The sequence below is a fragment of the Botrytis fragariae genome (assembly GCF_013461495.1).
Source record: "Botrytis fragariae strain BVB16 chromosome Unknown tig00000006, whole genome shotgun sequence".
Taxonomy (NCBI): Eukaryota; Fungi; Ascomycota; class Leotiomycetes; order Helotiales; family Sclerotiniaceae; genus Botrytis; species Botrytis fragariae.
In genome coordinates this window covers 3,396,499-3,413,811 of record NW_023500988.1, presented here as the reverse complement: position 1 = coordinate 3,413,811, position 17,313 = coordinate 3,396,499, and the positions used below count along the sequence as shown (strand labels likewise).

The following is a 17,313-nucleotide window of genomic DNA, read 5'->3' as shown; positions in this document are numbered from 1 at the left end:
GAAGCCAAAAGACGGAGTTATGTCTGGTGTAGTACAAGTGAACAAAGTTTGTGGGGTAAGAGTATGATTATATCAGTATTGCCAATGATTTATCAAGATCTTTAGACCTAGAGATGTGCGGAGAGGAGGCGTGATTCGGTGGTATTGTGGAGATGAAGGATGAATTACTATACCGTTACCGTATCTCCAGATTCTTAATGCACATGAGAAGTTTACTATCAAGCCATTATCAAAACTAATGATGTGGTCTCCTGATAAAATGTCAAAAGGAATGTATAGAATAATTAATCATTTTGGGAATCTAGTATTGGTCTGCAGAACAAAACTCTTCGTTGGCAAACCCAGAAACAGCGGCGCATGACGATTGAGGAAAAATTGGTATATTGGTTGAGATGCGAAACAAACGAATTGAATGATAGGGAAGAAGTTATTCCGACCCTCCTGTAAGCTTTCTATCACATGTTACTAATATGCAATTGAAAAAAGGAGATCATGAAGGTATGCACGTGAGATGAGAATGACTATTCGCATACTGGCATACTGGTATCCATATTTCATCAAAGTTTGGAGACGGATCGATTGGAAGCTCCCAACGAGAGTGTGATTGAAAACATTGTCAAATAATGATGATGTTGAGATTCATAATCATGAGGCTCGTGAAGTCTGTACTCTGGAAGGTTGAAGCGAAAGTTCTTCTCCGCATTATGGAATGTTCTCTCTAGAGTCCGCATACTTCTCTCTCGCGAAGAGCATGCGTTTCGGTCCTTTTCTTCCATCCGTTCGGGTTATGGTAACGAGATGCACGTACGTACGAGTTGTATCCATTCATTGCATACGGTACTGGAAGATTTGTGCTATTTTCCGTGAACTAGATGTTTGGATAATCATGTGATCTGGTGATACCTTTGTAGAATTGGAGAAGGGTTTGAACATGTACAGAAATACATGGCATCTTTTCTACTATGCTTGTGACACAATCCAGAAGCGGAAGATTTTGATCATCGCCTTCAAAGTTTGAACTTTCATATCAACAGAAAACTTTTCCAACTCCTCCAACTCAAAATTCTACATGGTTTTCTGTCATTTGTGTCATTTGTCGCTCAAATGTTTAGAATGGAATAGTAAAAATGTCATAGAGTTTTCTTGGTGTCTTCTGTTGCAGAACTAGATGCAGGCGGTGCAGACTGTGCAGTTGATAGGCGGTCTCGAGCGGGTTTTAGTGATCTTTCAATTTTTGATATATTCCGGTGAGTAGGAAAAAGGAAATGTAAAACGATGATCTTTTTTTGAATGATGCCTGATTCGTGCGATGTATGTAATGTGTGATGTGTGATGTTCCCGAGCATGACATTTTTACTAGTCGATCGTAGGGCTTTATCATGCGCTCGAGAATTCGATGCATTTTGAAGTGCAAAAGTGTATCATTGGCTAGATGGATGGCAAGGTAAGAATTGTCGTACATGGCAGGAGAAGGATCACTGAAAATAGTAACATTTCTCTAGCCTTTTGCTTGCTCGTGTTTCTGTACGATGTTAAAAAGTAGCATCATGAGTTCCACAGATTTCATTGAGTACCGTGAAGAAAATGTGTGAGTGGCTTATTCTTACTTGGCCATGGTCGGCATCTGTGTAAGGTTTCAATATAATAAGCAACCTCGGTATATGTCATACGATGAGACAAAGTCCCCAGATGCGGATAATTGCCTGGATTAATGGAGAAATCCTCAAGGACCCAGAGTAGTATCTTTGTGCAGTATCTCTATGCAGTATCTCTATGCAGTATGTTCGATTGAAGGATCTTGAACCTCGTTGCCTCGTCGTTCTTATTGCTTTGACATTCCGACCAAACGGGAGGATGTTACCTTGGTGACAACTTCACAGCTCTCGAATGGCAATGCAAGTAAGTGGCTAGAATAGATCAGCAGTCTTCATAAATGAAGCACAGAGTACCTAGAAAACGCGAAGAATTCTTGGCACGCACTTGTTAGATTTTGAATGGAAGATCGGTTATGTCGCCTGAATTGGCCATAAGAGGTAAAAAAGATATGTTAGCAAGGATTTATCCATGCATTTTCATATAATGTGCGATGCCCTGATTAGGACTCATCTCCGTGCAGGTGACGATTGGTTTGACAACTTAAAAATATTCTTCGGAGCAATATCTACATCGGGAGATCGAGGGGTTTAGTAGATCTCGGGGTGGACAAGAGGGAACGAGAGTAAAGTTACTCAAGTAGGCAAAGTGCTGGCTGGGTTAGATGGATGATGGATGAAGGGAACATGGAGGGATCAGATTACTTGATCGTTTGACAAACATGAATATTGTGTAGGGTATCTGGCAGAGAGACTGGGAAAGAGCCTGATGAGAACTTTGTACAGAGCAGGAATAAATAGAACAATGGACAAAGTAGTCAATAGCATGATGAAATCTATAGAACTCCTATGCTGTGAAAAGAAAAGTAAGATTGAAGCTGGCACGGAAATTACCCTCTCTTATGCTGTGATACTTGTCAGCTTTCTCCTTTGTTCCCTTCAGCAAGACCTGGTGGACGTTTTAGAGAACGAAATGGTTGAACAAATCAATTTTGTGGCGTCGACGAATTCGTAAAGATTACTTTCAACTTGACGAGGTTTGGAGTCTTTTGATAGGCCTGCAGTCAATGAAGAATCGACGGCGTGAGAAACTAGCAAATTTCTTGATCATGGCGACACCCGTAGCGGCGCCCGTGGTAGGATATTATCATAAGTAGCAAGAAGACGAAAAGTTGATGGTGATTGGCTTGAAAGACTTCAATGTTCCGTGTGTGAGGCGTGGGAGCGAGAACGAGGGGATTGTAAATGAAGGGGGTGGGTGGTTGTAGATGGCCTTGGGATACTGTAACGATTTGATCTTGATTTGATATGGATACGTTTTGAACTTCGATTTCGATGTACATTGTAGAAATAGAAAAGTTGTGCAAAATTCGTGTCACACTGTTGTGACAAAGTTCTCGTTCTCTAAGGGAGGGACTAAATTCAAATAAAAATCCTCATTCAAAGTTTTGGCAACTCCAAGTGTTGGCTGTATGCACCCTCTTCGTTCCAGCTCCTTTTGACCGGGTGAATACTTGATACCTATGTATTTTGAGTTCAAATCTTTTTCATCCAATAGTTTCCATATCAGGTTATACAACAGATATAAAGTTGGAACTTTATTGCCCACATATAGTTACCTAGAATATGATACTTCATATATTCAAATAAAATATGAGATATGAAATCTTATTCATCTGAGATATTCATTATTGCTCTTGGCTTTCCATTTCATCTCCTTTCTCTATGATTCTTTGCCATCGACGTCCACAATTACGATTCCTTGGAGTTATCCATCCAGAACACTGGGGAATCTCAACGCGGATCTGGGTCAGAACATCGACTCTTACCTGCTCCTGCTCCTGCTCCTGCTCCTTCTCTTTCTCCTTCTTTCGTGGACAAGAGTCAGGTGTATTGGTCCCGTTCAATCTCAAGTAGAACCTCTGATATTTCATTGGAATATTGAAATAAGTGTTTAAGCTGACACAGCCTATTTGTTACGTTACTTGTGGAGGAATTGACTTAGTCCTAGGTAAATAGATACCCGTGGACTTCAACCCTGTTCGCACCTTGTTTGTTCCTGGTTGGTGAACGTCGACAGTCATCCTTGATTAGTTTTCATACTCGACCTAAAAGAGTTTAAGGAAAGGAAAGCTGTGACTTGGATGGAATTTCTGATCTGTTGACCAAGAAGGCAAAACGCAGCAAGGAAAAAAGGCATAAGGAAAATCTTGAACCAAATTGATGGGATATTACCGGTATATCTATCTAATTGTCACATACTTACATGTTACATTACGGCAAGCAGCAAGCAGCAAGGGATTTATTATACGATCGTTCCTTTGATTGGTCTCCGGAGCGGTTTTATTTTTCATCAGCTTGCATCTATCAAAAAAGCGAAGCTATCAATCATCATTCAACCCTCCAGTAACATCACCCTCGATATTTTGCTCGAATCCTTTCGCACATCACATCACATCACATCACCTTACCTCATCTCATCTCACCTACTCGCCCACTCACTCACACCCACCATCCACACGACATAATAATCTGTTTGTACCACCCACACTACACCACACTCTCCCATCCCATCCATCACTCATTTCGGGCTTCAAAGTTCCTCTGGCACTCCCATTTCCACACACCCACCCACTCACCACCCTCTTCTCCAATCTCCACGGATACTCGGTTCCACCAAAAGCGCATTATCATCTCAACCCTCACTTCACCACCCAGAGCACAACAGATCCCATCTCCACCCATCGACACGCTTACATCTACACCTCTCTTTCGATTTCCACACTTTCAACCACCTCATTATCTACACCACACAGGTATCTCCTATTAGCCACCGAATTCTGCGAAGACCGTCCCTCTCTCTCACCTCTGACCTCTCTCCTCACACTCTCTCCTCACACTCTCTCCACTTCACTACATCCACTCTTTCCATACCACACCTATTTAGTCAATCCACATTAAACCGCTTCAACCACTCAACTGTCATCTATCGACTCTCTCGAATCCACTTTAATATTAACAAACACGCCTAAGCTTCACCATTGTTTTTCTTCTCCCCTTCACTTCTCTCCAAACAATCTTCGATTCTATATTAAGCCCTGGAAAAGATTGGTTCCTTTTTTCTTCTCACTATCATCGCCTTTTCCATTACTCACTCCTCACCCTTCACTCTGCCACTCTTCCACTCTTCAACATTTCACCCCCATAATCAGAAAGGAAAAGAAGAAGAAGAGTGAATTAAATTCAATTCAAATAATTCAAGCCACCAGCCTCACATAATTTCCATCCAATTATAACGACCTCACGATCCTTCAACCCCCCGCATCTCCATGAAATGAGCATCCCGTCTCCGCCATACAGGATTATACGGACCGAATAAAGTACTCCAGAAATCCAATATTTTGATTCTATCGTCTTTTCTATCCTACCAGCCTACCAAGATATCCAAAACAGCACCGACACGAAATACACTTTTGCAATAAACTCCACATACCCCAGACGACACAAGACAACAATTCGAACACACATTCCTTTCATTTGGCACGACGTCGAGATCAATCACCCGAGTATACCCAAATAATTTGCACAGATAGTACCATAAGGCTGGCTTTATGTTCAAGTGTTAGGCAGTGCTAGGTAATATCGACCCAAAAGCGAACACTCCGAGGCTTTGGTGCACAGGTTCAATTTGATCGTCAATTCTACAGCCTTATTCGCTTTTCTATTGTTTGACTGGACTGGACGGGACTCGACTCGACTCGACTCGACCCTCAGCCGATTCGATTAGACTTATCAATTGAATTGATCGTCATATCGATAAACAAAATTAAATCTCAATTTGCCATAATTTCCTCCACCGCCCATCATGTCGTCTTCGTCCTCGGTGAAAAGAGCGTGCGACGCATGCCATCGTCGAAAGGTCAAATGTGATGGTATCAACCCATGTCGCAATTGCTCTTCAGCACAATTATCTTGCACTTATCATGCTATACCACAAAAGAAAGGACCAAAGGGTTCAAGAGCCAAAGTCATCAGCGAATTAAGACAAAATCAACAATCATCACTTTCAGCCAAACTGCAAACCGCATAAATGGTGTTCAAAGCCCACCATGCAGTCCTACACTCGCACCAACCCCAGGTCTTCTTACAACGGAAATGGTGAAGGAATGTACCGAGTTCTTCTTCGCGAACATGTATCCTACGATGCCGATATTGCACAGGGAGAGATTAGAGCAACAAGCACTGTATGTGGATCAGAATGTCGATACATACTGTCTCTTAACCGCGATGTGTGCATTCATGATGATACAACCTGGAATGGGAATACCTGGTGACCCTCTTGGATTAGACAATCTACCTGGCGCGAATATTGTCTCTGGAACCTTATTACTGGAAGAGACCTTGAAGGTTAGAAAAAGTTACGACTACTGCGAATCACCTACACAAAACAGCTTGGTGACTAGCTTTTTCATCTTTGCATGCTACTACGGATTGGATCTTCATAATAAGGCTTGGTTCCATTTACGTGAAGCTACAACATTGGCACACACCTTGGAAATGGTTAAAGAGGAGACATATCATCAGTTTGATATCATTGAATCATCACGAAGACGAAGATTATATTGGTTGTTGTTCGTCACGGAAAGGTGAGATTCATGTCAAGGCAATTCAGTATCAAACGCTAACAAAGTCATAGATCATATGCGCTTCAACGCCATCGACCTCTGTCTCTTCAAGCCACGATTAACCTTCCTTCGATCAACGATGATCCCACGGATCCCCAGAATCATCATTTGCATGGATTTATCCATCTAGTAAATGTCTACCGTCCATTCGATGATCAATTTGTCGCACTCTGGAACAAGACCAGAACCGATTGTTCTCCAGCCTATCTCTCATCTCTACAAAAACAACTCTCCGAAGCTCTCCCCATCTATCTTAACACGACGGAAAATCAAACAGCAGATCTCAGAACAAGTCAACAATGGTTAAGAACAATGGTATGGCAATTGAGTATACAAAATGGATGTCTCAGTAGCAACTGTGATGATCCAAGCATGACATTCCAGTATCCAGTCGATATTGCCAGAGATTTGGCGCAGATGACAAGTCAATTCAGTCATCAGAGCATGGAGGTTCACGGTGTTGGATTGGTGAGTGTTCTTCCTTTGATTGACTCTATACCCAACTTGCTGACAGTAAATTGTTACAGATTGAGAAACTGTTCGACGTCGCTTGTTCGTTAACCGATGTTCTCTCCCTTCTCCCTGCGAAGTCTGATCCCTTCGCAATGGGTCCACGCGACTACCTTCATCAATTCATGACAATGCTCTCCATTCTCCGCAACGGCGATCATCGTTTTCTTCCTCTCCTTCTGAACAAAGTTCACGATGTCCTTCCTGGTCTTGTAAATCCCATGTTACAGAATGCTCCCGAACCCACTCAAATATGCGCGGATGTTGACCTATTTGATGGATTTGGCAACACTGGTATTAGCATTCCTCCTCAGAACTACAATACTATGGCTACTAGTGGCCCCAACGATTACAAGATGGCACATTCGAATGGAGGATTGGCATTCGACAAGAGAATTGAGGAATTGAGCAGTCCAAGTGTCACGGGTAGTATGTCTGCCGAAACCACTCCGTTCACATCACCGCCTATCATGAATCCTGGAATGGAATATCAAGCTTTGGATTATCCGGGATTCCATGATCTGAATAGTCATGCTCACGGAATGGATTTTAAGAGAGAGTTTGGTGTCGAAAATGGAGAGAGTTCTTTCGGGGTTTCGAGTCCTGGCGGTATGAGCGAAATGAGTAGTGGAGTTGCCAGTGTGAATGGAAATGGAATTGGTGGAAGAAGACCTCCGATACGACAAGGAAGTGGAAGTAGTTATGGTATGCCACTACCTAGGAGTATACCAGAGTTCAATCATGGTCACTTTTCGCGAGCCAGCACCGGCGGAGAGGACATGGGAGTAGGCGTGAATGGTGTTGATTTATCGCATCATGGGTATAGATGAGTGAAGGGAATTGTTGTTTGAGAAAATGTCACATCTTGGGAGCGGAATATCCTGGAAGGGAACGAAATGCAAACGATTTCTTTATCCGATCATCGGATGCAATATCGCAATCGATTTCATATACACTTCGCCACGGACTAATATCATAAACGGAGCTTACGGTATTTGCTATGTCGTGGTTGCAGGATTATCGTTTCGAGGACTGGAACCGTGTTGGCAATCAATTTTGTGTGGATCTTTTCGCAGACATGGAAACATCTACAAGAATGGAGGCAAAGGCACGTTGCATAATTTTCTCAGCTTGACTCGCTCTCTCGATATCGAAGGAATGGGGCAGAAGCTTGGAATTGAGATGCGTAGTGTATGTGTTATATGATGAGCTAGCTGTATAGGCGAATATGCAAGTGAGTTTTACGGAATGGGAAATGGCAATTAAAGGACCAAGGGAAGGAACGGCAAGGAACGGAAAATAAGTCATGGTTTGATGTTGGTGTTCGGGGTTTGGTGAATGGATCAGAATTGATTGATGTTTTGGTTTTTATGTTGTTTGAGTTGGAGAAAGCAAAGAGGATCGAGGTGGGAATCGAAGGGGGTGCGAATTGTTGAATGTATATCCAATGTTTTATGTATGACATGGGGGCTCTTGTGTGATGATGCGATGTGGTTCATGGTCGAATAGGGTGGTTAGCGTGTCTGTTTAGATATACGATATGATATCCAGTTTGATTCATTTATTCGATACGCTGTTGATGTGTTGAGATGAGTGAGATAATAATTGTTGAGAATGGCAATTACTTCTTTGTAAATGAGACTAGCCGTTGAGCTAAGTAGCACCTAGGCCAACAGCGGTGATGAAGTCGTCCGATGTGCTATGCTTGTAAGTTCTGCTAATTCAGAGCCTGATGAGGATGAAAGAGGGAAACATTGCAGACCGGAGGTAATCTTAAGGTCGAGGATCTTTCTGATCTAAATTAAACCAAAGGCAACAAAAACTTCAAACTACACTTAGCTGTGATGGAGTGGGCGGTTCATGACCTTAGAATCTGGATATGACCAAGGCAGAGAAGCTCAAGGAACGCCATTACTGCTTTTCCCTCAGGGGGGCTGCTTGTGAGGCTGTCCTTGCTGTGATCATCTCACGACCGACTGTAACGATTATCATCGCAGGCCCGATTGATGTATCAAAATAGACATTCGCTATACTAGTCCGTTTCACTTATATATACTTCGATATGGAATGCATCCAAGTATACCTAGGTTAAGTTCAGATCCTTCGCACTTGACACGATTGCTTGTCATTATCATCTTTGTTGATACGTTTGGCAACTATTCGAATGGTTGTTCCTTCGCTGCACTTTCTCAAACTTCTTGTGGTATATATCGTAGCTGTTTGGCAAAGGGGTAGGTTGCGAGTAGAACTGACCAGATGGCAGTAGATAGTTTCTGATTCGTGTGGACCGGGCAGAATTTTAATGATTCGGGTTTCATTGTCCACTATTTGAAGGTATCTATGTGACGTGTTCAACTTTTTGATGATATCTCTAAAGTTGAACGGAAGAGACAAATACTGGCAATGTATCGAGTAGCGACCAGGTAGCAATCCAAGCGCCCTTGAAATTAGATGCTGGTAACTTGCTATATTGGTACTATCTAATCATTATTCGAAGTCCTGGTGCCCAAGACCTCTGTTACAGAGCACAGTGGCGAATTAGACTTTTTGCTTTTCTCCCGATACTTTCTTTGATTTGTTGATCTCCTCGTCATCTTGGGTCAAGCCCATAATCTTCTTCCATTGTTCAAACAAGCTTACTATCTTACCATTCAAATCTAAGAACTCCCAAGACTCGGGAAGACTTGCAATCCCACATGCGTGATCTTCATCAAGAAATGTATGCAAGTATGGTCTGTTCTCTGGAAAAGTAATAGTCTGATCAAGAGAAAGCTTGTCGAGCGCTTGCTTTTGTGAGTATGAGAACAGCTGATTGTTGACGTATGACCAGAAACTTGGCTTTTCCATGGCGAAGTCGTTTCTATGTGTGTTTCCATAGCGATGCTTCAGACTTATTGTGTGTTAAAATGCACTCTCAATATAATAAAATGCAGGGCCATCGAAATCATAATAGGATTGACAAAAGTTCGTAGGATGGTAAGAAAGTTTAGTTCTGTAGCTATGTCTGGGATTTTTGTAGTTCTAGTTGTATCCATGAGAAGACTGGGTGGTAGTTCTGGATGTTCTATTGTCCAAGTGTGCTTGTCGCCAATCCATCGGAAGGTATCTGGTATGAAATGTTGGTAGTGTCGCTTTCCATTGCCTTCTTTGTTTCTGAGGACGTTCGGCTGTATTCGAGTGGTGAAGGCATAATTAACTTCCATCCATTTTTAACATATTTAGGCATCATCTGATCATAACCAGGATGAGGTCCATACAACCATAATGCTTCGTGCCTAAGCACTGAGTTAGGAAACAGTGAGTATGCTTTGCTCCATGTAATATAGTTTGCCGACGAGGTATCCGGAAAGCACCCTAGAGCTGCTAAAATAGATGGTATCAGTGCGTGAGTAACACGAATGAGCGTGTGGCTAGATGAAAATTTATCATCGCGTCTGATATAATACCAGGACTATAGCGAAAGTCTGTTAGTACGTGATGGCAAATATCTATCAGCTGATAGGCTCCTTACTCTATTTAGAAAACTACGTTCATACATTTTCGGGGCTGGAGAATCTCGATCATCTCTAAGCACTGCAGGCCACTCCCAAGGCAAACATGTGTCCGGTATGTGGGGGTGATGAGTCTTCAGGGTACATGTAACTTTCCTCTTCACAAATAAACTTTCTGAAAGCATTTTCATCATCCGTCTTGCCCAACAATAGCACACATTCCATCTTTAAAACGTATAGACCTGTTTAAAAAAAAATGAAGAGCAGTATTACCAACGATAATCGCATTGGTTTGTGCCATTTTTAATCTGAGCGTTTCGGGGTCTTTAAAGAAGTGTTTGAGAATAGAGTTGATGTTTAATTGAGTCCTCGACATCGTTTCTGGCAAGATTGAAACCCGTTTCGAAGTTCTGGATAGGCTGACAATATCGCGAAAGCTCGGTCCTGAGCAAATACTTTCCATGATTGGCCACTGTTGAGAGAAATCTAAAAGAGATGGAGGACTGTCCTTGAGAGCTTTAGACATATTCATAGTTTTGCTTGCTCTAGCAGAAATTATATGCCTTGCTGCCGTTGTTGGTCGATGCAATAACAGTTTGAGTTTGCAGGAGATCGTGGCTTTATTGAGCTGTATTGCAAATGATATGACACGAAGTCCAAAATCAGAAAGAGAGTCAAATTATGTAGGTATGAATTGGAGACCTAATAGCACGGCCCAAACTTTGGGGTCTAGTATTCACTCAATAATCGCATGTCAAGTTTGACAACCTGATCATCTTGCACCATTCAATGTATGTAGATGATACTCGAGCACTAATTCGAGCCACATTATAACGATAAAATCTATGTTCGCTTTTGCACGACTATAATAACTTTCCCTACCTATAGCTGTCTGTAATACCCCGAGAACATTGGCATAGTTTCCCCGGTTAGAACCTAGCGATTACAAGCCTATCTCTCATGTCAACACGGTCGAGAATCAGGGGTCCTTGTCGATATGTGTTTGTATACCAAGGTCCTTTGTTGAGATATTAATATGCACTGCTCAATCCATAAACATAAACCTACCTATGTGAGGTTGTGATTTCCGATGTTGAGTTTGATAAGGTTAGCTCGAGGTTAGTCACCATGTGAATGTAAAAATCCCCCCCCCCCCACGCTGTTCGGACCTCCGCTTCAGGCCTTCCGACATCCCGAAAAGTCTAGATCAACCTTGTCTGGCACTACTGCGGGGAATCATCGTGAAGTAAAATGATTCGTATTACTACACCAACAAAAACATTCAAACCGTTCATACAATATGAGGATTTGTTACCTGATCATAATCGCATCATTTACCCCGAATCGCGGGTGGAAATAATGCTGTTTCCGCAGCAATGCGGTCGCGTACAGGATGGTAATTATCTTCTCTCACTGTTTATTAATGAATTCATTTCAATGGCCAATTTGCTAATCGATGCCTTCGTGGTACTAGTCAAACATGCCGCCAACGAAAACTCAAATGCGACGAAACAAAGCCAGAATGTGGACAGTGTCGCAAAGCTTCAAGACAATGTGTACTTAGTGACGGAGTAGTATTCAGACATCAACAAAATGCTTCCATGAACGGCGGTGAAGATGTTATTCCTGGTGATAGAAGTGGCCGATTAGGTGCATTTTTTGCGTATAGGAATACATTTGATGAGAACAGTATTTGGGTCGATGTGCCAAAGAAAAGTGCGTTAAACTCTACTGGAGTGAAGATTTATCGTGAGATGAAGGATTTGGAATCTGACTTGGCAATTGACAGTAACCTTCTTTAATGTTATCGATCCATACAACATGGAAGCGACTCCTGAACCTGAACCTGAACCTGAACAATCCACAGAATCTATCCTTCCCACCGCAATTACTATAGACGACACTGTGAATGATGTTTCTACTTATCCTCAGTTTGAAGAAGCACCTGGGTTGGAAGCTCTTTCCACTGCGGCAACTACAAATATGGAATATATGCCTCAATTATCGGTGCATACACAATCACCAAGGAGTCTCAACACTCCCCAGCACTCCGCCAATAACCTGGAATTTATATTGAACCCTACAAGACCGGAAGCCCATCTGAGTATGGAAATCATCATTTCTTTATTCATTGAGTCCTCGGCTAATATTACTGTGATAGACTCACCCCTTACTGATCCTTCATTAAGATCACTCTCTAGGACGAACACTTTCATCAGCGATGCTGATAGCGTGAGAGAGCATGAAGTTGCGTTTCTATTGAGACATTTTGGAGAGACTACCGGACAATGGTGAGCTAAGATTATATCAAGATCGGAAGCATTATTGATTATGTTAGGATGGATTTATTCGACCTCGGGTGCTACTTCGCACACCATGTCCCTATTCTTGCCGTATCGAATCCTTTGCTCAAATACTCAGTATGCGCATATGCTGCCAAGCAACTTTCGCGTGTTGGGGGAAGAAAGGCTATTGTTGGTGGCATAGTCAGTGAGCAAGCACTCATGGAGCTCTACCCAAATTCGGATAAGGTCGACTGGGTTTACATTAGTGCAAAATATTACGACAGAGCAATTTCACTCTTAGTAGAGGAGCTCTCGAAGTCGGGTGGAAAAGATTTTCCTATTACACCCACGATCGATGGTCATTTTAATTCCCCAGTAAATATTGAATCACCACAGAGTACTCCTTCCCAATCAAATAAGCGACGGCGATTATCGAAGCCGATAAACCGTGACGCCGATGAGACAATCGCAGCCGCCGCCATACTCTGCGTTTATGAATTTCTCGACAATGCTTTACATGCTTGGTCTCGACATCTTAGCGGGACTAAGTCCTTGTTCGACCTGGCGGAAAGGGAAGGCATGATGCCTCTCCATTCACCTTCACCTAGCACTCCAGGATCATTATCATTTAGGACTAAGCCTTCAGTTGCTAGGAAGGCTACATTTTGGAACTTCGCCCGCCAGGACTTTCTGGCAGCTTGTTAGTATTTGAACCCTCACACCTTTGACAAGTCTAACTTTGAACCAGTCATCAATGAAGGACAAACGCGACTCGACACAGAAGACTGGGACCTTTGGCGTGCAGCCGGACTCCTGATAGATGATCAAGGATTTGTTATTCCAAGCAATAAGGAAAGCTCATACCCAGAGCTGCAGATGTCTATGCGGGAAGATATGATTTCAAATGCCTTGATTTGGCTCATGTCGAAAATCGTCAATTTTATTGCTACCGGTGATTCTATCGATAATGTCTATCCCCAGGATAGAGGTAGTCCTACTGCTGTTTTTGGTATCAATCAAATGACTTTACTCGAAAGATGGCACGAGCTGGCAAACGAGCTGGAAGTTTGGTATCGAGGTCTACCAGATACCTTCAAACCATGTGCTCGTTTATCAACAATTACAGATGGTAGTCTACCACAAGACTCACCAAGAACTGTATTCCCAGAGATTTGGTATAGTATTCCAATGTGTGGCTCGACAATGCAGTCATATCATTTTACGAGAATCCTCCTTCTTACCAATAAGCCCCACGAATCTACCACAAAAAGAACGACCGTTTCAAATAGGCTCCATTCATATCGGTCTATTGAGATGGAGGTTCGCCATCATAGTCATGAAATCTGCGGCATCGCTCTAGGAAGGCCGGAAGGTTCTGTGAGGATTCACCAAGTGCAGCCACTATTTATCGCAGGTCAATGTTTAACAGAAACGAAAGAGCGAAAAGTAATACTTGATTTGCTGAAGGATGTTGAAATTGATCTTGGCTGGGCGACCGATTATCGTGTCAAACAATTGGTGAAAGATTGGAACTGGCATGAAACTATGATATGAAATCGAACGCTCATTCATATTGGCAAGCATCGCTCCAATCTTGGAGTCTTACTACACGATTTTGTACAAATCTCCGATCTTTTCGCCGATCGATCTCAGAATTGATGTAGGGAGCTACTGGAGAAGATCTGGGAACTGATTGGTGTTGATGCGTCGAGATTGTGTTGCGGTCAAATTCGAATATTCGGACCATTGGACCTAATACAAGCTTTCAATGTCTAGAAGGCCATAACTCTCTCAGGACCGACTATTCTTGCGAAATGAGGTTAACAGAAGATTGCAATTCTCTTGCTATTGGATAGCAGTGTGCGATTATTGGACAACCCGGCCCCAAACGTGTAGACTTTTCTGTCAGTTTCTTTTGAAATTCCTGAAACAACTTTCATGTTCGATGGCCCCCATTGATACAATCAATTAAGGCAACTTTGTCACAGAACAATGTTCATTCGAAACAAATGAAAATGTTAATGAAGAGTCTAGCGGTCTTACCAGAACTTTCGTCGGATATCCATCAAAGATAAAAGTTTCTCTTAATGTTCGATTTAGCCCATTTCTCATCTCATCTCACACCATATCGTTTCGATCAGAAAGCTACCACGATGTAAACATGCGTGGTAGTGATAGAAACAGACGTACCGAATGGCATTATGACGAAGCACATTGTAGTCGTGGCAACCGAAATCGCTCGCATGTACAATACGCGTCAGCTCGAACTCAGCATGATCCTCACTTGGGTCATCACCGTATCCAGGATAGTCGCTATTGGTATCAAAAACCAGATTCCCGCAACAATCTCTCACTTCGTCGATTCAACCAATATTCCACATTCAATCGACCCAATCACCATTTTCTTGCAAAATCCAAACACCTTAAAGAGTACCTTCTGACATCTTTGAAGTCGCATATAGATAGGATAGAGGAATGGTTGCCAGAAAACGAGTGTAAGGGTGGGGACAATCACGTCGACTTGCATAACGTTGAATGTCTCGAAGAAATGGACTGGCAATTAGAACGAGAGCTGGTCATTGAAGGATATGAATGGAGCTCGGAGGTCTTATCACTTAGTCGGAATGCGGCAGAGTTGAAAGATGTCACTCCCGACAATGGCCATGGACAGTCATCTAATGGTAGAACCGATACTGAAAGCGTGGTTCCGAATAGATGTTTGGACATCGAACGGGAGGATCAGAGCAATGGCCTTGGTCCTAAATGAGGCCAGTCTAAGGCTTCTGGGCATGAGCGCTGCTTGTCCCGAATCTCGGTTTGATATACAATTGATTGATGAAGTTGGAGGACAAGTGTATGCAATTATACACACAAACTGGTAATAACAAACTTTCGAGCCAGTTTCAGCAATAGTCTCTGTTCCTCTCACCATTTTGAAAAGTTAACGTGTTCGTTGCAAACGGCCAATCTGCTAGATAAATTCTCATTTCTTCTACCACAATGTCCAAACCATCCCACTCTTCTTTCTGATATCAATGTTTTCAATAGATATTACATACTCCACAAATGTATCCTTTTATTCATGTCTTAGATTGAGTAATCAGTTTCGATGAAATTTGTTATGAAGAGTCCTGTGGCAAGATGGTGAGAAATGTCTGCTGGCTTACTGCGGGTTGCAACAAGCATGTAATACATGAATCTGCTAGACTTGATGCGCTGTACATCGTTATATCGCTCTAGTATGACACCATGATCATGATCTTCGTGGCTGATTCACTAAGTTTGTGTTACACGTTCCGCGAGGTAATCTCCGCACACGTGTTAGCAAGTGTAACAATTTTCGTTCAACGAGTGAATCATCTATTTGAAAGTCTCCTTCGTCTGTATTTATGTGACAAATATCCCACTGATATAGCCCATCCTGAATCAAAAGCTCCCAGAGTTCAGGACACTTAACCGACGTATTTGGCAACGTCCATTCAATCATTGCTTTCCACCGACGCCGTTTTCGTTGAGGCTCCACGGCCAGACGAACAAGACACACAAGGCTCCAGAAACACAACCTCCGCACTGTTATCCACAACTACCGACCAATCCATGGAACCAACAAGCCATCACATACCCTACTACCCCTGCGAGACTATCGGTCCCGTAACCCATACCCATTTCACCCGCCCCACGACTACCTACTGGCAAGAAATAATTCCTACAGCATCCGTTGCTTCCCTCCCATATTCAACAACTCCTCCCTATCAATACTCCTTCGCCGCGTCTCTTACTCCAGACACAAGCCTACTTCTTCCTATCAGACCACTAGGCGATAGCACTGATCGCATTGCTGTTTGTTCATTGGCATTACCGCATGCTTCGATGAAGGTTGTGAGGGAACTGGCGAGGATAGTAGCAAGTAAGATAAGGAAGTTCAACCCGGAAGTTGTGATGGGATTGCCGACTGGTGGATTGGTTTTGGCGCCTTTTGTAGCAGAAGAATTAGGATTTGGTAGGTTGATCATCTCGTTCATGCTGCCAGCCCCTTCATTCCATCACGTTTACTTGGAGAATCGCGAGAATGCTTGCTTTAGCTCTGTGTTTCCGAGTCTCCGATTGAGTCGAAGGGGGATAGATTCTTACTGTGCAAGCGAACAAGAATGATATGCTAACTAGTTTTATGCATTAGATCGTCACATCCCATGGGGTTACTCCAAGAAACCCTGGTATGGAGACCAACTCACCACCAAGATATCATGTCTCTTCGACAAACCAGGCCAGGGACCACCGGTCTATCTCGATCCTAATCTTCTGTCGTTGGTTAAAGGGAAGAGAATAGCGTTGATTGATGACGTGATTAGTTCTGGGACTACTATGAGCGCTATGTTGAAATTTTTGACTGATAAAGAGATCATTGATGAAGAAGCACCGGAAGGACTTGCGATTGATAAGACTAATAAGGGGGCGGCGGATGCTAAGACCAGAGAGGGTGGGATGGGACTGAATGTTGTTTGTATTGGAGTGGGAATGTTACAGGGAGAGGTGTATAAGAAGGAGTTGAGTGCAGATGTTGTGAGGATGTTAGTAGGAGCTGTGGAAAGTCCGTTATTGAAAGCAGTTGAAGGAGGCTGGATTCAAAGATGAAGTTTGATAACAAATTTGTGGTTATGGTTGTGGTTGTGTTGTTAGGTAATCCTGTTGTTGTGCAATAAAGGGAATGGATATTGGGATGGTGTTAATGAATGCCGATTGGTTGGTCCGA

General features: G+C 42.7%; 6 protein-coding genes across 6 annotated transcripts; 4 read left to right on the top strand and 2 right to left on the bottom strand.

The window, feature by feature from the left end:
• Positions 1 to 5,534: 5,534 nt before the first annotated feature.
• Positions 5,535 to 7,617, top strand: Bfra_002194ia (putative c6 zinc finger protein; the record flags this gene model as incomplete). Its single annotated transcript, XM_037332616.1, has 3 exons — positions 5,535 to 6,238; positions 6,289 to 6,745; positions 6,805 to 7,617. The coding sequence occupies 3 exons, from the start codon at positions 5,535 to 5,537 to the stop codon at positions 7,615 to 7,617; spliced, it is 1,974 nt and encodes a 657-aa protein (XP_037196770.1).
• Positions 7,618 to 9,325: 1,708 nt separating this feature from the next.
• Bfra_002193 (uncharacterized protein) lies at positions 9,326 to 9,822 on the bottom strand (the record flags this gene model as incomplete). The annotated part of the gene is made up of 2 exons (XM_037332615.1): positions 9,326 to 9,670; positions 9,700 to 9,822. The coding sequence occupies 2 exons, from the start codon at positions 9,820 to 9,822 to the stop codon at positions 9,326 to 9,328; spliced, it is 468 nt and encodes a 155-aa protein (XP_037196769.1).
• A 29-nt stretch (positions 9,823 to 9,851) lies between these two features.
• On the bottom strand, positions 9,852 to 10,804 carry Bfra_002192 (uncharacterized protein; the record flags this gene model as incomplete). The annotated part of the gene is made up of 2 exons (XM_037332614.1): positions 9,852 to 10,238; positions 10,556 to 10,804. 2 exons carry the CDS (start codon positions 10,802 to 10,804, stop codon positions 9,852 to 9,854), a joined length of 636 nt encoding a protein of 211 aa, XP_037196768.1.
• Positions 10,805 to 11,654: 850 nt separating this feature from the next.
• Bfra_002191 (putative zn 2cys6 transcription factor protein) lies at positions 11,655 to 14,117 on the top strand (the record flags this gene model as incomplete). The annotated part of the gene is made up of 6 exons (XM_037332613.1): positions 11,655 to 11,674; positions 11,753 to 11,994; positions 12,068 to 12,382; positions 12,440 to 12,569; positions 12,617 to 13,263; positions 13,312 to 14,117. 6 exons carry the CDS (start codon positions 11,655 to 11,657, stop codon positions 14,115 to 14,117), a joined length of 2,160 nt encoding a protein of 719 aa, XP_037196767.1.
• Positions 14,118 to 14,724: 607 nt separating this feature from the next.
• On the top strand, positions 14,725 to 15,330 carry Bfra_002190ca (uncharacterized protein; the record flags this gene model as incomplete). Its single annotated transcript, XM_037332612.1, has 1 exon — positions 14,725 to 15,330. The coding sequence occupies one exon, from the start codon at positions 14,725 to 14,727 to the stop codon at positions 15,328 to 15,330; it is 606 nt and encodes a 201-aa protein (XP_037196766.1).
• An 830-nt stretch (positions 15,331 to 16,160) lies between these two features.
• On the top strand, positions 16,161 to 17,195 carry Bfra_002189 (putative phosphoribosyltransferase protein; the record flags this gene model as incomplete). Its single annotated transcript, XM_037332611.1, has 2 exons — positions 16,161 to 16,563; positions 16,741 to 17,195. The coding sequence occupies 2 exons, from the start codon at positions 16,161 to 16,163 to the stop codon at positions 17,193 to 17,195; spliced, it is 858 nt and encodes a 285-aa protein (XP_037196765.1).
• Between the last annotated feature and the right edge of the window lie 118 nt (positions 17,196 to 17,313).